Genomic DNA, 19,798 nt, shown 5'->3' with positions numbered 1-19,798 from the left:
TTAGAGCAGCCACTGGCCTGGCTGGTTTGCAGCAGAGGGGGTGAGGGTTAATCCTACAATCCCAGTACAGAAATCAGCCAGGCCTGGGAAAGCCAGAATTCAGGTTGTATAGATAAATGTAAACCTGAAATTGATGTCCTCTGTTCTTAAATCTACAACTAAAGCTCTTGTAAGTATTCTTTGTATGTTCCCTTTGGAAATTTACAAACCGCCTTACTAATGAAACATACAAGTAACTAAGTTTCTTCACTGTCAGATTTTATGTTCTGACATAGTCTACAGGCTCCCCTCATAGACTGGGCTTTTCTCTCTGAGGCCCTACACACAAATCATTAAATAAACAACATTTTTAAATTTATAATTAGTCCATAGGTCTACTGCCTTGAACACAAATCTGGACATGGATTTAGTCCTGTGCCTGCACAACACAAGACAGGACTATGGCTATAGGAAGCACAGAAAGATGTGCTGCTCCATCAACCTACAGCCCAAACTGATTTCAGATATGCCTTTATGTCCAAATGCCTACCTCACACCTACCAGAAAGGGTTTAATTGAATGCAGAAGAGAAAGCTCCAGATTCAGGCAATGAAAACATTTAGTTTGAAAGTCATACAGAGATATAAGGGAACTGCAGAAAATTGGGTTAAGATCCTTTCCTTCACTACAAGCAGCAAAACAGTGTGTCAGACAGCTGAAAGGTGCTGTCAGTGCCTAGTGGTCATTGGAACACAGACCTTGACCTCCCATCCACTGACAGCTGTTTTTTTCCTGCAAAGAACATCTCCCTTTCAATAATTAAGCAACTCACTACTCAGTGTGCAGTGGCAAATAAAGCTCTTAATGGGAGAATACACAGAACCTTAATAAGAGCCACAATGCAGACAGCATTATCACTCAAAAACAACCCATGTATCCCCTAGGCTTGGGAGTGCCTCATTGGCAACGGGAGTGAATAAAACAGAGTAAGATGTAGAAGTTCAAGGTAAGAGAACAACCCAGAAACCATCCTGCAATGCAGAGACTGTAGCCAGTGGAGTTGTTGGATCATGACTATAAGGCAACCTGCACTATACCTCTGTATGATTAGATCAGGGTTATGAAATCTGTTGGCAGATAAGCGGACAGAGCATTTGAATGCTTTTTATTCAGGAGCTGGATTGTATTAGACAGCCAAGTTTTTGCTGGGCTATATGAATTTTTTCCAGGGACGGGATCAGACATGCAGATAACCAGAGATTTCTAATTTCCAGCATATGACTGCACTGTGCAGTTTTATGTTTTAATTTAGGCTTTGAAAAAGACTTGGTATGCAACCCTTGGTGAAGCCACATCACTTTTGAAAACCCAAGTTTTCTCAGTGCCTATGACAGCACCAACATACTGCGGTGCCCACAATTTCCTCTGCAAGCTGCAAGGATGGTGTGATTACTCATCCATTTCACCAGGATATAACTAGTTCTCACCATAATGTGTTCAAGCCTCACAAACTTCTCGGAGAAAAAGCATATGGAGCTTTAAAGTACTTTCTTCTCCTGGTTTGGGGGCCTATCTATTGAAAGAATGGGTCAAGTTTCACCAGACATGCTCTTAACAGCTGACATTAGTTACTGGAATTACACTGTTTTCCATGTCTGTTTTATCTGGAGGATGACTGGATTCACACAACATTTCAAACCAAAATGATCTGTGAATTAAAGGATGTTTTCCCTCATTCTTTGTAATATAGTTCTAGAAACCTATTCTTGATATTTCTTGATGGGCAGGACAGGCCCACAAGAGGTAAAGATAGTTTTTATATCCATTTTACCACATGGTCAATCAGCTCCTATTAATGATTTTCAGTCTCACAAGGTAAAATATATACCAGAAGCCATTTTATGACATCTCACTAGATGCAGAAAGCACAGAGAACTCAGCTTTGTTGCTCTTAAAATATTAATTTAAACTCATATCCTTGTGCAGATCCCATTCTTATTGGAGTATAACATTCAGCTTCTTTCTTTCCTTATGTATACTCTGGCTTCTGGAGAGTCACACTCACAATAATACTATCCTAGTGTCTTATGCACCAGATTTATCTTCTTTTACCTCTTTTTGGGGGATCTGCACATCAATTCAGTTTAAGTACAGAAGATGAAGAAGCATTTCACTATGTTATTCTACAAATAAAATACAATATATTTGAAAACTCAAAAATTAAAGGCTCTTTTTCTTTCAAATAGCTTTTGCAATTAATAGGAGCATTAAAAATCAATTTTTTTTCCCTGAGGAACTGATACCACGAGAGATCAATGATGTTACTATGGTACCATTAGAACTATAGTAGCACTTAAGTACCTATAAAATAGATACTTAAGCATTTTCTCTCTCTATAGGCACCTTTAGATAGTTATGAAAATTTATGAAGCTAATTTTAGTTAATATTTTTAACTATTGATCAGCTGTATTATGTAGTATTAGTATGGACAATGACAATCATAGGCCAGTTTCTTTTTGGAACTTTTAACCTCTGCTTTTAAACATTCAATTTAAATTCTTACCTGTGTTTATAACTATTTTTAGGAACCCAAAAGGCCAGAATTGTCCACTTCAAGACCCACAGTGAAATATTCTAAACATTCACACTACCTGGAGTCAGCAGAAACAGTCTGCAAGTAACTTAGAGACTCATAAGCTAATTGCATTCCACATTTTTGCCTCTTTTTGCCTTGAGGACTAGATATGTTATTTTTGCAAGGGCAAGGAATGAAGGACAGAATCCAGCTCTCAAATGTCTATTTCTAATTATGCTAACTAAACTGGGAGTCCTATTTGCATGAGGTGACAAAATCAGCATACACAACTGTGGTAATGTTGATAGCCATACATAGAAACACACATATGCTTGGCCACATGCATTTTTAGGGATTCATGTTAAAGTACATTCAGGAATATTTATAGCACTGGTGTGTGTGGGGGGGAATCTTTCATTCCTCTTGTTTTTCTTTGTTCACATCTTCAGTTTTTCTACTAAGATAAAAAAAAAAAAGGTTTTTCCTATTAATTCCAGTTACTGAAATACCTTTTGTTTTTCTTGCTCTGTCTGCTACATGCTGCTGAGTAAGTCGCAGGTAGGAGGTATTACAGAATCAAAAGGTTTGTTTGCTGAGAACATCCTTGCAGCTCAGTTTGTGGCAGGAGAGAAAATGGAAGGCTCTAGGAGCGACTCCGAGTGCCTGCAGTTCACTTTTTCATCAGCGGGAGGTGTAGGTTTGTAACGCTTCAGGAAATCCAAGCCTGGCTGCCCGGGATGCTCGAGGTCAGTCTCTCCGGGCTGAGCGGCTGCAGAAGCGTTCAGACTTCACACGGTAAATGAGTGGTTTGGGCTGACAATGCAGGCAGACGCTGGAGCTCGTTTTGCTTACAAATATCTCTGCAGGACAAAGAAGCTGGAGCAGATTCTGTGCATCTCTCAGTTTTACAGTAATATTGATCCATGTAAAGGTCGCCAATATTCTGCATGTTTTACCAATGCCATCATTCCTTTTGTTCCTTTCTTGTGCACCTGGAGAGCACACTATTAGCTCCCCTCATCCCTCCTGTCCAGTTTTGCCCTTTAAGACTTCAATTAGGCCAAAACCCCCATATATCCCCCAAAGAACCACATTTCTTAAGAACTAAGTAGGAGTTTGACAGAGAAATAAAACTAGACAGCATAGGAAAGAACACCTGCTAAGAAGTCATGCATAAGCCTTTGTACTCTATGAGCTCCCTAATTGGCAACATAAATCCTACTTTTCCCCTCAGTCTTCAACATCAGCTGTTGATATACTGTATTTTCAATAGTCTGTCACAAACATTTCTCAAAGCAAAGGGATTAGTTTCATTTTAGCTTTGCCAAAAAAATGGTATAACCTGAATGATTATTTCTAGAACCAACTCACCCAGAACAAAATACCTACTCAGAGTCCATGGGGATGAAACTAAGGAGTCAACCCGTGAGTGAAACCCAGACCCAGAGACCCCATTTGCTGCAACTGAACCAGAAACAAACACTTCTCATGAGTCAGCAGGGACTGATGGCCCTCCCAGGTCCACAGATGTGGGGGGAATGTGTCCAGATGTGTCCACCAGGTGGTCATGGCCACTGAGAGTTTTTAGTACAGCTGGTAAATTGTGTGAGGTGATTGAACTGATGCAACTGGGCAACCTTTCTCTGTATTGCACTTGGTGAACTTCAAGTTATAGCAAGCTCTGGGACAAAGATGGTTTTCTTCTTATGGTTCCTCAAATGAAGCTTCAAAGACCCTCATGGTCTAAAGTTCCCTGAGCTTCAGCTCTGATCCAGAGAGGAAGGTGACATCATTTTTTGAGCCTTTGATACTCTTCACTGTTTTTTTTGTGGTGACCTCTTACAAAGAGCAGCTATCCATAGCAGTTTTTTTCCAGAATCCTTCAACATAAATTATCAGAATGGCTGCAAGGATGCTCAAAGGCTTTTGTCCACAGTCTACATTGAATTTCTTAAGCTCATTTCTTGAGATTTACTGGGTAATTTGCTGAGAGGAAAAAATAGCATTGACAGCCTCCAAAACTGCCCACGTATGACCTACAATGGTGTTACCCATACAGATGGAGCAGCTCCCTTCCCTCCCTTCAGTGCTCTTACCTGCACACTGGTGATCTGTTAGAGCATGGGGCAAATCCATCCCTCACCATGGCTGCCTCAGTTTCTCTGCGTGTCCACATAGGTATTTTTGCATGGATTAAATTTGATGGACATCTGTGAAATATTCATTATAATTATTATGACTAAAAAGCTCCTGGTTAAAACAAAACAGACAGCTCAAAATCTGTTGCAGTTTTTTGTATTTCATTTCCCCCTCCACCCCCATCTCTCTCTGAGCTGTGAATAGGAGTCTTGGGTAGCACGAACTGAGAGGTGTTTGAAATGCAACATTCTCCATCCTTCTGACTCATTGCTAGCCATCAGATGCTTTTTTGAACACTTGTTTTCATTGCTATACTTTGAAATCAAATATGGCCTCATGTTATATTCTTATTAAAAACCCATCCCTTTTAAAAACCTAAAACCAAGCTGTTCCCTCTTTATTGCAGACAAGTAATTTTAAAAACAAAATCTGGGTACATAAAATGAAGCACCTGTTTCCATTTCTCTAAAACAAGCCTGGCAACACATCCACTGTTTTACAGCTATAAACAGAAATTGATGCATTTTTCATTTGTGTTTGAATGAAGCAGCAGAATCATAGAATAGGTTGGAACGGACCTTAAAAGACATCTTATTCTAACCTCTAGCATAGAATGGATTGGAAGGGACCTTAAAAAATATCTTATTCTAGTCTCTGCCATAGAATGGGTTGGAAGGGACCTTAAAAAACATCTTATTCTAGCCAGGTGCTCAGAGAGTGGTAGCGTTTTTGCAAACCTCCAGTTTAATCTCAAGTGTTTCCTATATTTTGGTGATTTCATGAGTGCTGCCTCACACAAAACCCTCCTGTACAGGTGCCAGGCCGTTCCCAAGTACTGTGACCAAACCGTGGTGCACTGACCGAAGGATGTGGCTGTGAGGATCAATTAGTGCAGGTGTAATAACCAAGCCATGAGGGTCCTTTGATCACATTTTACCTGTTCTCTGGCAGCGCTGCACAGCTGGAGGCAGGGAATGCCTCAGGGACCGTGGCACCGTGCGGGCGGCTCGGCCTCACGGACAGGTACACCGTCACTGTGCATCCACAGCGGCTGGGCCACACAGGTGTGCCGACCTGCCGCACACAAACGCAGCCCCGGGGCAACCTGAACTGCTCTGGTTTTGGGAGCCAGCCCCGTTCCCAGCTCTCTGGGCACAGACACTCGTGCCGTGCCGTACCATCCCGACCCCGGCCCCCTCAGCCCCTCGCAGCCAGCGGACTACATCTCCCAGGATGCAGCGCGGCACTGGTACCTTTAACGCCCCCTGGCGGCAGCACGGGGCTCTCCACAGGCGCGGCGGGCGGGCTGAGGCGAGCGGAGCCCGGGCGGCGTCGAGCGGGGCGAGGGGAGCGGGCTGGAGCCGCTGCCCACCGGCCCCAGAGCCGGGGAGGGCTGCGGGAAGGGTTAGTGCGAGCTCGCCTGTGCGAGGAGCCGCGCCGCAACCATGGGGAACCGCGGGATGGAAGATCTCATCCCGCTGGTCAACCGGCTGCAGGACGCCTTCGCCGCCATCGGGCAGAACGCCAACCTCGACCTGCCGCAGATCGCCGTGGTGGGGGGGCAGAGCGCCGGCAAGAGCTCCGTGCTGGAGAATTTCGTCGGGAGGTGAGCAGGGGGTGTCCCCGGGGGCGCGGGCAGAGCTGCCGCATGGCCAGCGCGGTGCGGGAGCAGCGGCTCCTCACGGGCAGCGCGGTGCGGGAACGGGCGCAGGGACAGCACGGGCACACAGCGGTGCGGGCAGTGCGGTGCGGGCACCGTGAACGCGGTGCGGGCACAGCGCGGAGCGGGGACAGCGCTCCGTTCGCCGCTCCTCCGCTCCGCTCGGCGCGTGTGTGTGCGCGGGCAGCGCTGCAGGACGCCCGGGCGCTGCGGTGCAGGGGTACGGGCAGGGAGGGAAGGAGGGAGGGCTCCCCGCCCGGGGACGTTCCGCAGCGGGGTCCCCGCCACTGCCGCACCTTAGCGGCCGGTGGGAGCCCCCCCTTGTCCTGGCTGTTACATAACGGAGGGGCTGAGGGGGCTGTGGGGGCCGGCCCCATCCGTGCCCTGCTCGGTGCGGGGCTCAGGATGGATGTTGTCGCTGCGGGGGGGTGATGCGGAGGGTGTTTAAGTTTAATCTGCTCCGTCCCCCTCCCCCAGCCCAGGCTCGCTGTCCTCCATAGCGGATGCCATGTCAGGAGCTGCGGGGAGGCTATAGGAAGGACCGGGTTATAGCTCTCCTATATGCTCAAATCCCCGGGTGCTACCATTTTGTGACAGGCAATATACTGATGCCTTCCCTTCATGTGACCTTCGCATTCATCATCTGCAACTTGAGTAAATTGCAGATCGCGCTGCTTGGGTATCTGCTCCAGTGCAGACACACAACACCTGGGGGGGGGGGGGGACGACTGTTCCTCACATTTTTCCTTGCTAATTAATTGTATTAAGTTATATACAGGTTTTAGTTATCAAGGTGTTTTTTTATGCTATAAGGAGCATGCAGGTTTCTGGTGACTTGCCTTAAAGCAGTGACTGCTGATACCTGGTCAGATGCTTACGTGGGTTTTTCTCTTTCAGCAAACTGCATTTGTGACAACATCTATTGGATCTCATTTCCCTACCCCCACTTTTTCTTTTAAGCTGTTTGCTGTTGGATGGCTTATAGAGCTTTTCCACTGTCAGAAGGGTCTGTGCTGTGGATTAACTGCTTGTTTAGCTGCAAGTAGCCTCAAATTCTGGACCTGTGCAAGGGTATCTTTGAGCAGTGAGTGCTGGGTGTACTGGGTGTACTAGGAGGAAGGCACAAGCATGATCAAAATAAAAATTCTTCTCTGCCATAGATCAAAGAGTTTTGAAAAAATAAGAATATAAAATTTAAAGAGTTTGGCATCTCTTCTTGCTAACTTCCAAAGGTCCATGCAGTGTATCCCCCAGAGATGCTGGGATCATGCCAAGGGCAGGACATTGCAGAAACACATTCTGCTGAACCTCAGGTCATAGTCCAGGATCTACTTGTTTGTGCATAGAGACAGAAAAAAAAAAAATCCTGCTACCCAAGTGAAAAACTTGTTGGGCTGTAGCTTTCGAAGACGGGGAAAATGGATCTTCTGCAATCTTTGAGCAAAATGGGTTCACCTGTTGGCTCTGCTGTTTTCATGCTTTCTAAGTACTGGCAGTCAAACCTCGTAAATCATTTTTAGAGGATCTGTGCAGGCAGTGCTGCAGTGGTGTCATAGATAATGTAGGGCTGCTGGGCCAGAGGGGGATTTGTGGGAGGAAGGACAGTCGGTGTGTTGGGGTAAACTGCTCCTCTCCTTTAGACCAACCACACAAGAGGATTTACTAATCCTTGGTGCATCTTCACTGGCACCAATTTAGGACCAGGGGTTTTATCTGCTTGGTGGAAAATATATGAATTCAATTATCTTCTGTCTCTTTCTGATGACTCCTGTCACAAGAGAACTTATGACCTCACCGTGTCCCATCAGCTGTCTCTCTAGCAGCAAGTTATAGTGCTGCGGCTTTTAGAAAATGAAATAATTAAGGGTCCCCAGAGCAGGAGCTGAGAGCTGTCTGTAGAAAAGCATTTAGAGGAAATAATTGGAGGGGAAATGGAAAATGTCAGTGTGAAGAGGTCTTTCTCCATTTGATACCCCTGAGTGCTGGCTAGTTTAGACTGGTAACTTGAGACCTCTTACCACAGAATGTATGTGTATATGCTGCAAATCCCAATCCTGTTAAAATTGTGTTGGGGCCCTGCTGTAATGTATAGTCTCTTTTTTTCTCTGTGGGTATTGGAAACCATGATAAGGAGCTATGGAAATAGTATCCAGAATGAGCATGGTTCTTCAGTGTAATTGTGACAAGGGCTGTTTTCTTGTCTGAACAGTCGTAAGGAGAAATTGTGTGTAGACCTACTGTGTACAAATACAATTATTGCTGTGGTGTGGACATGACATATGTCACTGCTCCTGCTTGATACCAGGATGGTGGTGCAGCTATTGCTCAGCAGCTGCTCTCTGCACAGGGAATGTGAGTGCTGATGAGTTTCTCTCTGAGTGGATGGAAATCTGTGCAAGAACAAATGCTGATGTGGTTGGTACTGCCTGATGGGCATGATGCAGACACTTCAGCACAGGGGCTGGAGGCCCCAGCAGGGCTGGTTCCCCTGCTCAGGACCTGTGGGGCTCCTTTCAAATTGTCATCAAATCACGTTTCCCTACCAGGACAGCACATTGCCCCCTGCCAGATCTGTGCTGTGGCTGTGCAGGGCTCCAGTCCGGGGCTGCTGCAGGCACCTTGCAGTAGCACTGATCCCACACTCACTGGAAACCTACAAGAGGAGTGATCCTGTCTGCAATCAGTGTTTAGTTACATGTCTTACCAAACAAATATTTTTCCCCTCCTGAATTCAATGGTTTAGTAGTTGCTGCTAATTGCGTTTTCAGTGACACTTACTCTGCTGTTAACAGATTATCCAACAGTGCAGAGCTTGTATTTGTAATACCAGATGTCAGTGTGGCTGCTGTGTGTGCTTTTGCTGCTGGAGAATCAGCGTGGTGGCTCGGATGCTGGCTGGTGGTGATAAAATTGCTGAAGAAACAAGAAGCCATGTAGAAGCCACACAGGTGACACATCTGTCCACAGACTGGTTTGTCCTGGGCCCCAGAACTGGAAGGAAGGTTAATTGGGTGAGCTCCAGGCATTTCCTGTCGGCGTGGTTATAAGGTTGAAGGATAACTCAAGTTGGAAGGGACATCAGTGATCGTTTAGTCTGTTCTTAAGGTGTTGTTACTTCCCTGCAGCCTCCTTTTCTAAATAAATAGGTCTTGGAGCAGGCAACTGTACCAGCAAAATTGGTCTGATAAAAAGAACAAAGCATGTGGTATGTGCTAATTTGACTTAAGAGCCCAAATGACTGAGGAGGTTGTACGAGACAGCCCACAAGGCTGTTTGTATCATCATCCCTGTTCATGCCACTCTTACTTTACCATGTGAAAATAACAAATATGCTTTCTTTAAATCCTGTGATCTCAGAGCACTGTTACACAAATCTCTGGGTTTCTGGGAGTATTACTGTTCCCTGTGCTTTACAAACAGGAGAGCTGGAAGCCCTGGGCTGTGTTCAGCTGGTTCCTGGGATGGCTGTGCCCCTGATCCAAGGCAGGGTGCTGCTCAGCCCTGCTGGGACAGCTGCATTGCTCTTCATGGGGAAAACAAGGCACCTCTGACTTCTCCAGAACAGATGGTTGCAGGGGGCTGCCGAGGAGGCAGTGACTAAGGGCTGGGAACAGTGGGTGGAAGGACTTGAATGGAGATGAAACCATCTTGTTTATGATCAAGGGACCTGAGCAGTGCCAAACTTGTGCAAAGTGAATCACTGTTTACTTGACCCCAGACCCGAGCTGGAATCTGGTACCCCATAAGCATCTTCTCTTGGAAGCTGTGCACCCCAAACAGGGGTACTTAGCAGCCTGTCACCGGGCTCTGATGGTTTATGCTGAATTCCCTGATATTTTTGTGTGGCCTGGAAGGAATCAGGAGACAGGTGTGGGCCTAAACTCAACCATGTTGGGCTAACCTTGCCTCTCCCAACACACTGAAATTTCCACATGGGTAAAAAAGCAGTGAAAATGCAGCACTGCAATGCCTGTGGCAGTCAAAAGGCTAAATGCTCATTAGGCATAGCTGCAGTACTTGCTGTGACAAAATCAAGCATGGGTTTGGCAGCAAGTGTCTCTTTGCCTTTCTGTGTCCCATACTGGTGATGCAAAGCTAGATCCTGAAGCCACAGCCTTTAGTTTGGCTGCAGGTATAACTCTGAGGAGCAGCTTAATGCCTTCCACAGCCATTTAGAGATAATTACACCCCAAGATATGATGAGGGAATGCCTGCCTTGATAACAAATACTTTGCTTTGTTATGGAAAGCTTCCCCAGCAAAATACCTTCAGAGACCAACAGAAGTGTTTAGCAACCATGTAGAAGTGAAGGATCCTAAAGGGATGCATAAAGAGATCCAGATACTTGGCCTATTCCTGCAGGAAAACTGTTTTGTTGATGATTTTTGTACTTTTAAGTTGCTCAGGCTTCTGCTGCAGTATGTGGTTCATGAGCTTGAGTGTTGAGGACTGAGATTTCAAATCTTGCAAAATGGCTACATTATGTATAGATTGGGGATATCTATTGTACTGGGCAATGCTGAGCATCACTGCAGTACTTCAGGAGCAGATTTAAATTTAAACAAGAAGATACATTCATGACACATGCTTTGGCCACTCTTAAGGGTGATTCTTCTAAATTTTTGAGGGTTCTGATTTGAGATGTGTGCTGGCAGAGAGATGATTAATTGCCAGTCACGGACCTTTAATTGTTGTATGATAAGTACATCAGTAAGCCAGTCAAATCCTGTTGTCTATTTGCAGCTTAAAAACACAGGCACTGCTTGTGAACTGACTTATTTAGGGTTGCAGTGATGGTGCAAGAGCCAGGAGTAGGATTGTGCTGCTTAGAGAAATAAACTGTGGTCAGGTAAGTCCTTCAAATGGCAGCCAGTCTTTGGTCTCCAGTGAAGAAAATACCTATTTTCATCTTGGATTAACTGGGGAAGGAAGAAAATATGGAGCACTGGGGGAAATGGGTAAGGTGTTACAGCAGACCCCAAGATAAAATAATTTAACTTAAGAGAAATCTGTAGAGCTCTGAGCAAACACTTGTGGGAGGAGGAATGCTGGAAGATGATACATAATTAAGTTAAAGCATAACATAACATGGATGTCTGTGAGGGAAAACCCCATGAATCTCAGTGTTCATAGATGCAGCAGCAGTGTCTGCCTGTGTTTGTTGTCAGCTTGTTTTAGTCCTATTGGGGTTGGCTCAAATAAGTACAAGTCTAATATTTTTCTATTTCCTGCAGCAGTTAAATATTCCCTGCAGATCTTTCTAGCTGTAGCAGATCTTTCATCTTAACTCTTTAGTGATGATCTCGTGCTTCTGGTAACTGCCCACTGGCCTTATATTCTCTAGAAGAAGGGATCTTTACGGCATGTCTCAGATCATATGAGAATTTACCTAGGGAAGAGAAACCAGCTGCAATCCAGTGGGGAATGTGGTGCTCAGTGTGGTGCAAGTTGGTGTTTGGACCTACTGGTGTGTGAAAATGACAGGTTGCCTTGTCATTGCTGGAATTCATCACCTGATAGCTGACAGATCAGGGACGCTGCATTTCCTTGTGGACTCTTCCTTGTTAGCATGGTAATCCTCACGTTGAGAGTCTTAGAACATTTTGAGGTTTTTTTATTAATTCTTACTGTACTTTGTGATAAATACATGTGGAATTTTTGTGTGTTTCCTCAATAAACAGGATGCAGTGACACAGGGTTGTAAAGAGGGAACAGAACCAGTGGGAAAAGGAGTCTGAGGTTCCCAAAACTGTTAGCTGCTCCTGTTTTTTCATACTTGGTGTGCTTATCACACAGTGAAAAAACCTTAATAAAACCAGGCAAAGCAAAGATGACCTACTGTTTTTAAAGGGTACTGATTGTTTTCGGAAGCCATTCAATACCTATCTGGGAATACCAAGCCAAGTCCTTGACCCTGACTCTTCCAGATGCTCAGAGCAGGCAGAACCCTGCTAGACTTAAATAGAAGGAGTGGGAGTCTGTCTGCAGCACCTCCTATCTGAGACAGCTTCTGAAAATGTTATTCTAAGGCAGGAAGTTAATCCCCTTCCTGATCTGGTGAATTCCTGAATGTACCTACTTTGTACTCCAGGTTTGAGTCTGTCTGTACTAGCATGAGTAAAAATTCTGTATAAGTTTTTTTTAAGATTGATCTTTTTGAGGAGAAATGGAAGCAACTTACAACTTAGCATAAGTTAATTAAGAAAACAGTTTTTGCTGTGTTCTAGCTGCTGGGGTGAAACTTATTATGATGCCTTGAGCAGTGAATTTATTGGACAAGAATAAATCCATGTGTGCTCCACCCATGTGAGCCAGTACTTAGTTTTTTGTTTCAGGCAGTGCATGAGTAGCAAAACCAGAAGAGTTAGTGAAGGGGTGCCAGGCAGTCATCTAGAAGCATATGGTGTGTTCAGCCTATGTGCCTAATGCAAAATTGGTTTTGAGGTGGTGTCTGTGAAAGGAGATTTACTGATAATGTGCAGGGTAAACCTACTTCCTTGGTATGCCACTAAAAAAAACACCCCAAAAACTTTGGGTGTAATTCTTCCCTCCTTCTTGGACTCACAGATCTGCAACCATATGAGTCAGAGTACTGCTAGTTGGGAGGAGAGACAAAATTAAATCTGGTCCAAAAAAAACCAAACCCCAAACCCAGAAGTCTAGTCATGCATGGTGGGAAAAGTAGCTTACTAGTGGGACAGTTTCTCATTCTACTTGAAGTTTCCTTTTCCTGGCCTCTGACCTGGTTTTGCACCTTCTGATAGAGAGTGGAATCCCATGGTTAAGGAATATTGTCTCTTATTACAAATGGGCATGTTCAGCCTTGAGGTAGAATTCTGTTCTATGTTCTGAAGCTAAATTCTTAGTGATTAATTTTTATACATTTTTCTCCATCCTTAGAGGCTTTTGGTGTCTCCCATGACATGTAGGTGCGCATCATTAATGGACACTTGAACTAACACTGGACAACATTAAGCATGAAGTGATAAACTGCTTTTCTTAACAATAAATGAAAACTCTGTAAAGATGGCACTGCAGTGTCTGTGAGCCCTTGCAGAGGCTTGCCTTCTCTCTAGAAGTGTTGTGCCAAGAACTTTAATTCTTTGTTTGCAGGTCTGTGTCTTCGTTTCTAGGTCTGCTCTGCAGAGGTTGGGTCTGGTGCAGCCACCTTTGGCTGCTGGCATAGATCAGGTGCAGGATTTGAGGGGTGAGGGTGTTCTTAGAAAGCACTGGAGATGACAGGCTGTCCTAGATGGCCTGCTAGCACTTGAATTTTTGAGCCTGGTCTTTCAGGGCAGGGATGGGGGTAGCACAGCTCTACAGAGGAGTGAGCCCTGGTTTTTGTACCTAGGGACTTTCAGTACTTGCATGTTCTGGTCAGGTTTAGGTGGTTAGCCTGCAATCAGGTACTGATTCTGGAAAAACTGCAAAAAGTTATTTCTCTTCATTTACATTCATCTCTGATCCATCTAAAGCACACATCATGCCTGTTTTGGGGTGACTTGATGGAGTTCAGTAATGCAAACTGGATGTGTTGCTCAGAACTAACTGCTATAGCTACAAAGAGAGGGCTGAGAACATTTCAGTGTTTACTGGTGAGCAGGCAAGACTGCATCAAAACACTGATGGGCAACTGAGGGCACAATTAATGTTAGATTTTTAAACAATTATTCCAGGTGACTCATTGATACTGTGTAGTTAGGTCCAGCTTTGTTTTCAAAGTCCATTAGTGAATATTTTAATAACAGTTGAATATAAAGTGGTTCCATGGTTTTCTTAAGCTGTTTTATGTCAGTGGGCAGACAGCCCAATTAAGTTGCTGGCGTTTGCTTCCTTTGTGACCTTCAGGTTTGTCACAGCTCTGAGCCTGCTGCTGACTGTAGTAGATAACTGCTTTGCTTTCCTTCAAGACACAGTACAGGAATAATGAGCCCTGAGTCTGAACTCTAACAGTGTCTCTGTTTTCTCCAGAGCATCTGACATGGAAAGTTTTGGCAGACCCAGCCATGACCAAATGGAAGTGAGATGGTCCCTGGTTAGTGGCTTCTTGCAATTCAGCATAACATGCTTTTGGGAGCCTCTTGGAAGCAGACGTTATGCAAGCTCCTCAAGCTGTGTCTTGCTGACTGGAAGCAAACTTGCCAGCTTCTGCCATTTTTCTGCAAGTCTTGTGACTTGTGTGGCTTTTCTTAGAGCCCTGGCCACAGCAATTGAGCGAACAGAAGAGCAGTGTAGCTTTTGTATTGAAAACAGCAATTTCTAACATGGAGGTTTGAGGGTATTTTTTTTCCTCTAAAAGATGCTGTTTCCCTAAATGCTTCTGGAGACAAGTATAAAGGCTCTCAAAGCTTCTAAGACCTGCATTGTCATCTCTTCCCTTCCTAAAAATCAGGGCTTAGTCTCAAACTGTAAGCTATGCTAAAATACTCGTGTTGCAGTTGCAATGAACAATAAATGAGGTTTGGAATAAACCCAGTACCTCACTTGTGACGGAAATGGGAATTGAACTGGAGTCTCTGGGGCTGAAAATACTATTTTAATAATGTATTGCCTCAACAGTCTCCTTTAACTCTCCCTTTCCTGTTTCTTATGGCTTTAGGCTGCATTGTTGCAGCCGTGTGGAAGGGTGAAGAGTTAATACAACCATAACAGACATGGGAAGTGCTGGGCTCCTGTCTGACTGCTCAGACTGTCATTTTGGGGCTGGGAAACACTCTTGCTGCAAGAGGGGCCAGTCTAGTGTATGTGATGCCTAAGAGAGGACATGGCCAGAGTTAAACTGATACTGCTGTGGATTTTGGCTGCAAAGCCAGGCAGTGTTGCTGTAATGCTGGATAAAAGCTGATCATAAATTGCAGCTGTATTTCAGAGTAGTTTTTCAGCTGCATTCAGACCCTTTCTCATATCAATAGGCAGAAGTCTACAGAGATGCTGAGCATCTCTGTAGTTCTCAACATCTGCAAATGTTTTCACAGCACAGCTAACTCACCCTGGAGAGCACTAGGAGAAACTACAGTGTTTCCCTTTATTTTAAATTTGAGAATGGAGATCCAGTGATGAGGGAGGCGGTGCTGAATTTTTTAGAACAAGGAAAGAGGTACCTAAAGGCAAAAATCTTGAAGTCTTTGTTCAGTTCCTCCTCTTTGTCTTTCTGCCATTCTTACATGTGTAAAGACAGAGTAAGTTACATAGGATCTGGCTCAGGGCTTTGACAAATTACCAGACTGTTTCAGCCCTGAGAGCTCTTCCTCATCCATGTAGTTACAAACCTCTAAAAACGAGGCTTATAATGACTGTCCATTTGCCACCTGCCTTCCAGCACAGGAACAATTCCCTGTCAGCAGGGGAATATGTCTGGTGGCCTCTTAGTTCAGAATTAAACCAATAAACAACAAAGCTCTAACCCTCACAGGTTTTATGCTGATATTTAGCCTCACTGACTTGTTTATGATTTACTCTGAGCTTCCACTGCTCTGGGTCATGATGGAACCCCTTGATTCTAATACATGTTAGGTTTTCTCTCTTTCTGGCTGCTGTGATCTCTTGTGTAATCTCTGGCTATTTCTTAAGCTGATTGTGCTTTTACTTTTAATAGAAGCTCCTCTATGAATAGCTGGGAGTTGCCTGAGCGTGGTGGTGGCCTTGAGAGGAGATGTGTCGCAGTGGGGTTAAAGCTACGGGTGAGGAGGAGGTTGGTACATTCCAAAATGCAGAATAGCCTCAGGGATTGGTGCATGACATGTGTCACACTGCAGAGCTGATGCTGCATCTCCAGCACTGAAACTCAGGTCACCTCTTCTACATCATGCAGCTCTCAGCAGAGATCCCAGCAATAAACTTCTTCCCTCTGGGCTGTGCTACTTTGATTTGTTCCTGTTCCTAAGAATTACTCTGCTTATGCCTATTTGTGCAAGATGTGTTTGTTATCTCAGGCCTGCAAACCAAGCATCCCAAACTAATTTTGGAGAAAGAGATCCATTTCCTGAATGAATTTGTATAGACTATTGAAGGAATGATATTTAAGGAATGTTTACTGCAAAAGAATAAGTGAGTTACTGCACTGGCACTTGATATTTTGCCAACTTCTGTTTGGACAAAGTTGAACTCCCATTGGACACCTGGAGGGGCAAAAGCAGATGTCTTAGAAATCACTGTATTGGTGGAATGGAGATACAAGAGAGAGGTATTTAGTTAAACCCTTTACTTATGCAAGATAAGGAAAGGAATGGAAGGCTGTGTAAGACTGTGGTCTGTCCAAGTCACTGTGCCACAATTTTGCTATCAGAATGCCCTGATAAGGCAACACCTGCTTTGATCTTCCTTTTGTTGCTGTTGTTGAATTTAAGTCCAGCCTTTTTGTCACCTCCCATGGTCACTGCCCATATTTGACTAGAGCAAAATGTGCCTTTTGTGCACATGAGAAGTGCTGTTCCCCTGGATGTTGGAACCAGACAGGAGGTCTGAAGCTCATCTCTTCTGGGACTATTGATCCGATTCTTGTTCTGGTACAGTGGGAAATGGAGATGTTTGTGTGGTTTTAAGTAGAGTTTAATGCTTCTGACTTTGCTCTGCACTGAAGGTGTTTGCAATAAGACTGCTGGGTCTTCTTCAAGGGCTTTAAGTGGCAGTGCCTCTGCACCGTGTTCCCAGCTTGGGTTGATCCTAATTATATCTGGAGCTGCAGAGGTGCAGTGCATAGCAAGGAGCCTGGCACTGTTCCTGCATACTTCTCCAGGCTGAGCAGAGATGTAAATTAGCATCTTAAATTCCCTCTGCAGGGCAGCTGTGCACTGTGGGCAGTTTGGTCAGGATGCCTGAGTGCAGCATAACTCTGTTAGCCCATGGAATTCTGTCCTTCCTGCCTGGCCTGTTGGAAAGGAAGCAGGCTGCCTCCCATTCCACACCACTCTCTGCCTCTTACCACTGACCCAAGATAAGCTTTGTGGTTCATGTATTCAGCTTTATAAACTCACCACCAATGTGTGGCAACTAACAGCACATCATGGCTTGTTGAGGTACCATCCTTCCTCATGCAGCTTCTGTTTGGTTTGTGTCTGTGGGCTCATCAAAGTGACTTTGCCTTTGCCAATGAAGTCTTTCAGTTGTCTGTACCCTTTAAGGGATTCAGGCTCTGGGCAGCCTGTCTCCTTTGCTAGCACACATTGCTGTCTGGGAGTGGAGGAAGTGTCATGCTGCAGTGATGAAATGTGCCTCCAGCTGCATTTGTTCTTCTCCTGGGTCTTGCAGCAAATACCAGGACTCCAGAGGTGGAGTTTTGACAAGAAATCTAAGATTATACTTAGCACAAATATTTTATATCTTTGAATTTACCATTGTGCCTGGTTTCCTTCTCTGAAGGAGAGAAGGACAAAAAGGGGGATAACCCCCTTTTTTATCCAGATCCTCCATACTATGAGTAGGGTGAGTATTATTTACTGCTGCACAGTATGATGGTGTCTCTGAGCACAGGAGAGCCTCTCCTGCTGGGCAGCCTTTAGACTGCCTCTGCTGCTGGGCAGTCTGGACTCAGCTGTAGCCTGGCTGCAGAGATTAAGACACTGGTGGTGGGAAATAGCCAGGTCAGCCTGCTGCTCGTCAGTCTTAGCATCCATTAATCCCAGGGTGTTATTGTGGCTGTGCTTTCCCATCAGCCATTCCTGTCGCAGAGTTTTAGTGTACAGCTTGTCCTTTTGTTTTCTCTGAGCTCAAGTTGCAGGTGCTGAACAGGTCACGTTTTTCGAGGCTGCAGCCTTCTGTTACAGCAGAGCCAGGGGTTGTTGGTAGCTTTGTTTGTGCCAAGGCAGAGCAGTGTTGCTGCAGTGTTATGACAGATCAGTGCAGCTTGAAAAAGAGGCAAAGATGCTGGGTCATGGGTTTACCTTTCTGGCCTTGAAAAAAACCTGTTTATTCTCTACTGTCATAGGGACTGAACTAATTGGATGCTCTGTGGTGTTGCTGCTGCCTGGTATTGTCTTCTTGGGGACTGTCTGGAAATTGCAGGGAGATTTTCGCCAGGGTATATATGCTTTTGAAGTAGCAAAAGGAAAATTTGTTTTTGTGCTGTGATGGTGAAAATTAAGCAAGACAGACATAAAGGTCTGGTTTACAGTTTTTGGGGTGGAGAATGCATCATGCAGTGCAATGTTGCTGGTGTTACTTTTTTGTTTTTTCTCACATGAGTAAAACCAGCCTTGTTTCCTTTCTCCTGGGATTGCAATTCTTGAAATCAAAACTGCATTTTCCACAAATGTGTAATCCTTACTGCCACATCCATTCAGGATACACCAGGCTGCTTATTCTCTCGAGTTCCTGATATTGTCATACAGAATAAGTACTGTATTATTTTTTACCGTGAATATCCCAAGGCAGCAAACAAAATCCAGGATTTCATTTTCTATTACTCAGAAAATCCTAGAGGAAGCTGCAGAGCAGCAGTGCTGCAGTTTTGTGCTGTCTCCAGCCTGTGCTTCCCCAGCTCTGCAGCCTGGAGTCAATGCGGCATTTGCTATAACGGGCAGTGACTTTTTGAGATCAGGCACTGCACTGTAGGCTGTACCACTCTCTAAATAATTCTCCACAGTAAAATGCAGAGCTCCAAACAAGAAAATGCCTTTACAGTTTTTTACCTGCAGAAACACAGGGTAAATGGGCTCACAAGTGCACGTGAGGTGCTGGAGTATTCTGTTTTGATTTCCCATCTGTGTTCTACGTCCTCACGTATTCTGGACTAACCCATCTGCAGGAAGATAGCAGGGAGGGAGCTGGCAGATAACTCAACCCTCAAAATGGAGGAGGAGAAGAATATTCCTGATTAATTCTCTCACAGCTGAGATGAACTGAAGCAAATGACATTTTGGATGAGATGGTCAGGTTTGGAGGCTGGGAGTGCCTCTTGTTTCTCCTCCAAACTCTTGCCCTATAACTGTAGACCCTTGCTTAAAACCTCAGCAGCTTGGGGCTGATGCCCACCAGTGAGGGATGCAGGAGCTGTGTGGACATCAAACTGATTTGTTTCTATGGAAACAGTAGATCTCACCATGTTTTAGGGAAGTAGGAGGGGAATTATACCCCTGGGCCTGGTTCTGGCTCTCAGATTGGATTGGTTGCTGCACAGCAATTGCAGAGCAGCAGCCCATGAAGGGATTATCTACCAGCCAGTGATCACAATTAGGGAGGGAAGCACGTGGCTCCAATCTGCCCCTGTTGTGGGATTCCCAGGGTCACAGCCCTCCATGGCACTTAAAAGCCAAGAGTTTAACCTTGGTTACTCATAGCCCCAAAGGAGGGCTGCACTGCAGTGCAGGCAGTGCACCCAGACTCCCCAGCTGGGATGGCTGAGGGAATGAGCTCTGCTTGTACCTCACAAGAGCTGAAAACTGTTTGTGGTGTCTGCAAGGTCTGGGGGAAGCTGAGATCTTTTAGACAAACTTCAAATGATGCTTGG

General features: G+C 44.9%; 1 protein-coding gene across 15 annotated transcripts in view; it reads left to right on the top strand.

Moving 5' to 3' along the window:
• Window positions 1–5,996: 5,996 nt before the first annotated feature.
• The window catches only part of DNM1 (dynamin 1), a 64,925-nt gene continuing 51,123 nt past the window's right edge, over window positions 5,997–19,798 (top strand). For all 15 annotated transcript variants that reach the window (XR_009115441.1, XR_009115443.1, XR_009115442.1 and 12 more), the window contains exon 1: window positions 5,997–6,300. Coding sequence is in view for 11 of the 15 variants with exons in the window: in XM_058038326.1 (XP_057894309.1) it covers window positions 6,140–6,300 (161 nt within the window). In the remaining 4 variants the exon portion in view is untranslated. The remainder of the gene's footprint in view (window positions 6,301–19,798) is intronic.

The sequence above is a fragment of the Melospiza georgiana genome, chromosome 20, assembly GCF_028018845.1.
Source record: "Melospiza georgiana isolate bMelGeo1 chromosome 20, bMelGeo1.pri, whole genome shotgun sequence".
Classification (NCBI taxonomy): Eukaryota; Metazoa; Chordata; class Aves; order Passeriformes; family Passerellidae; genus Melospiza; species Melospiza georgiana.
Note: the sequence above shows the minus strand (reverse complement) of the source record. Positions and strands in the feature narration are given on the sequence as shown.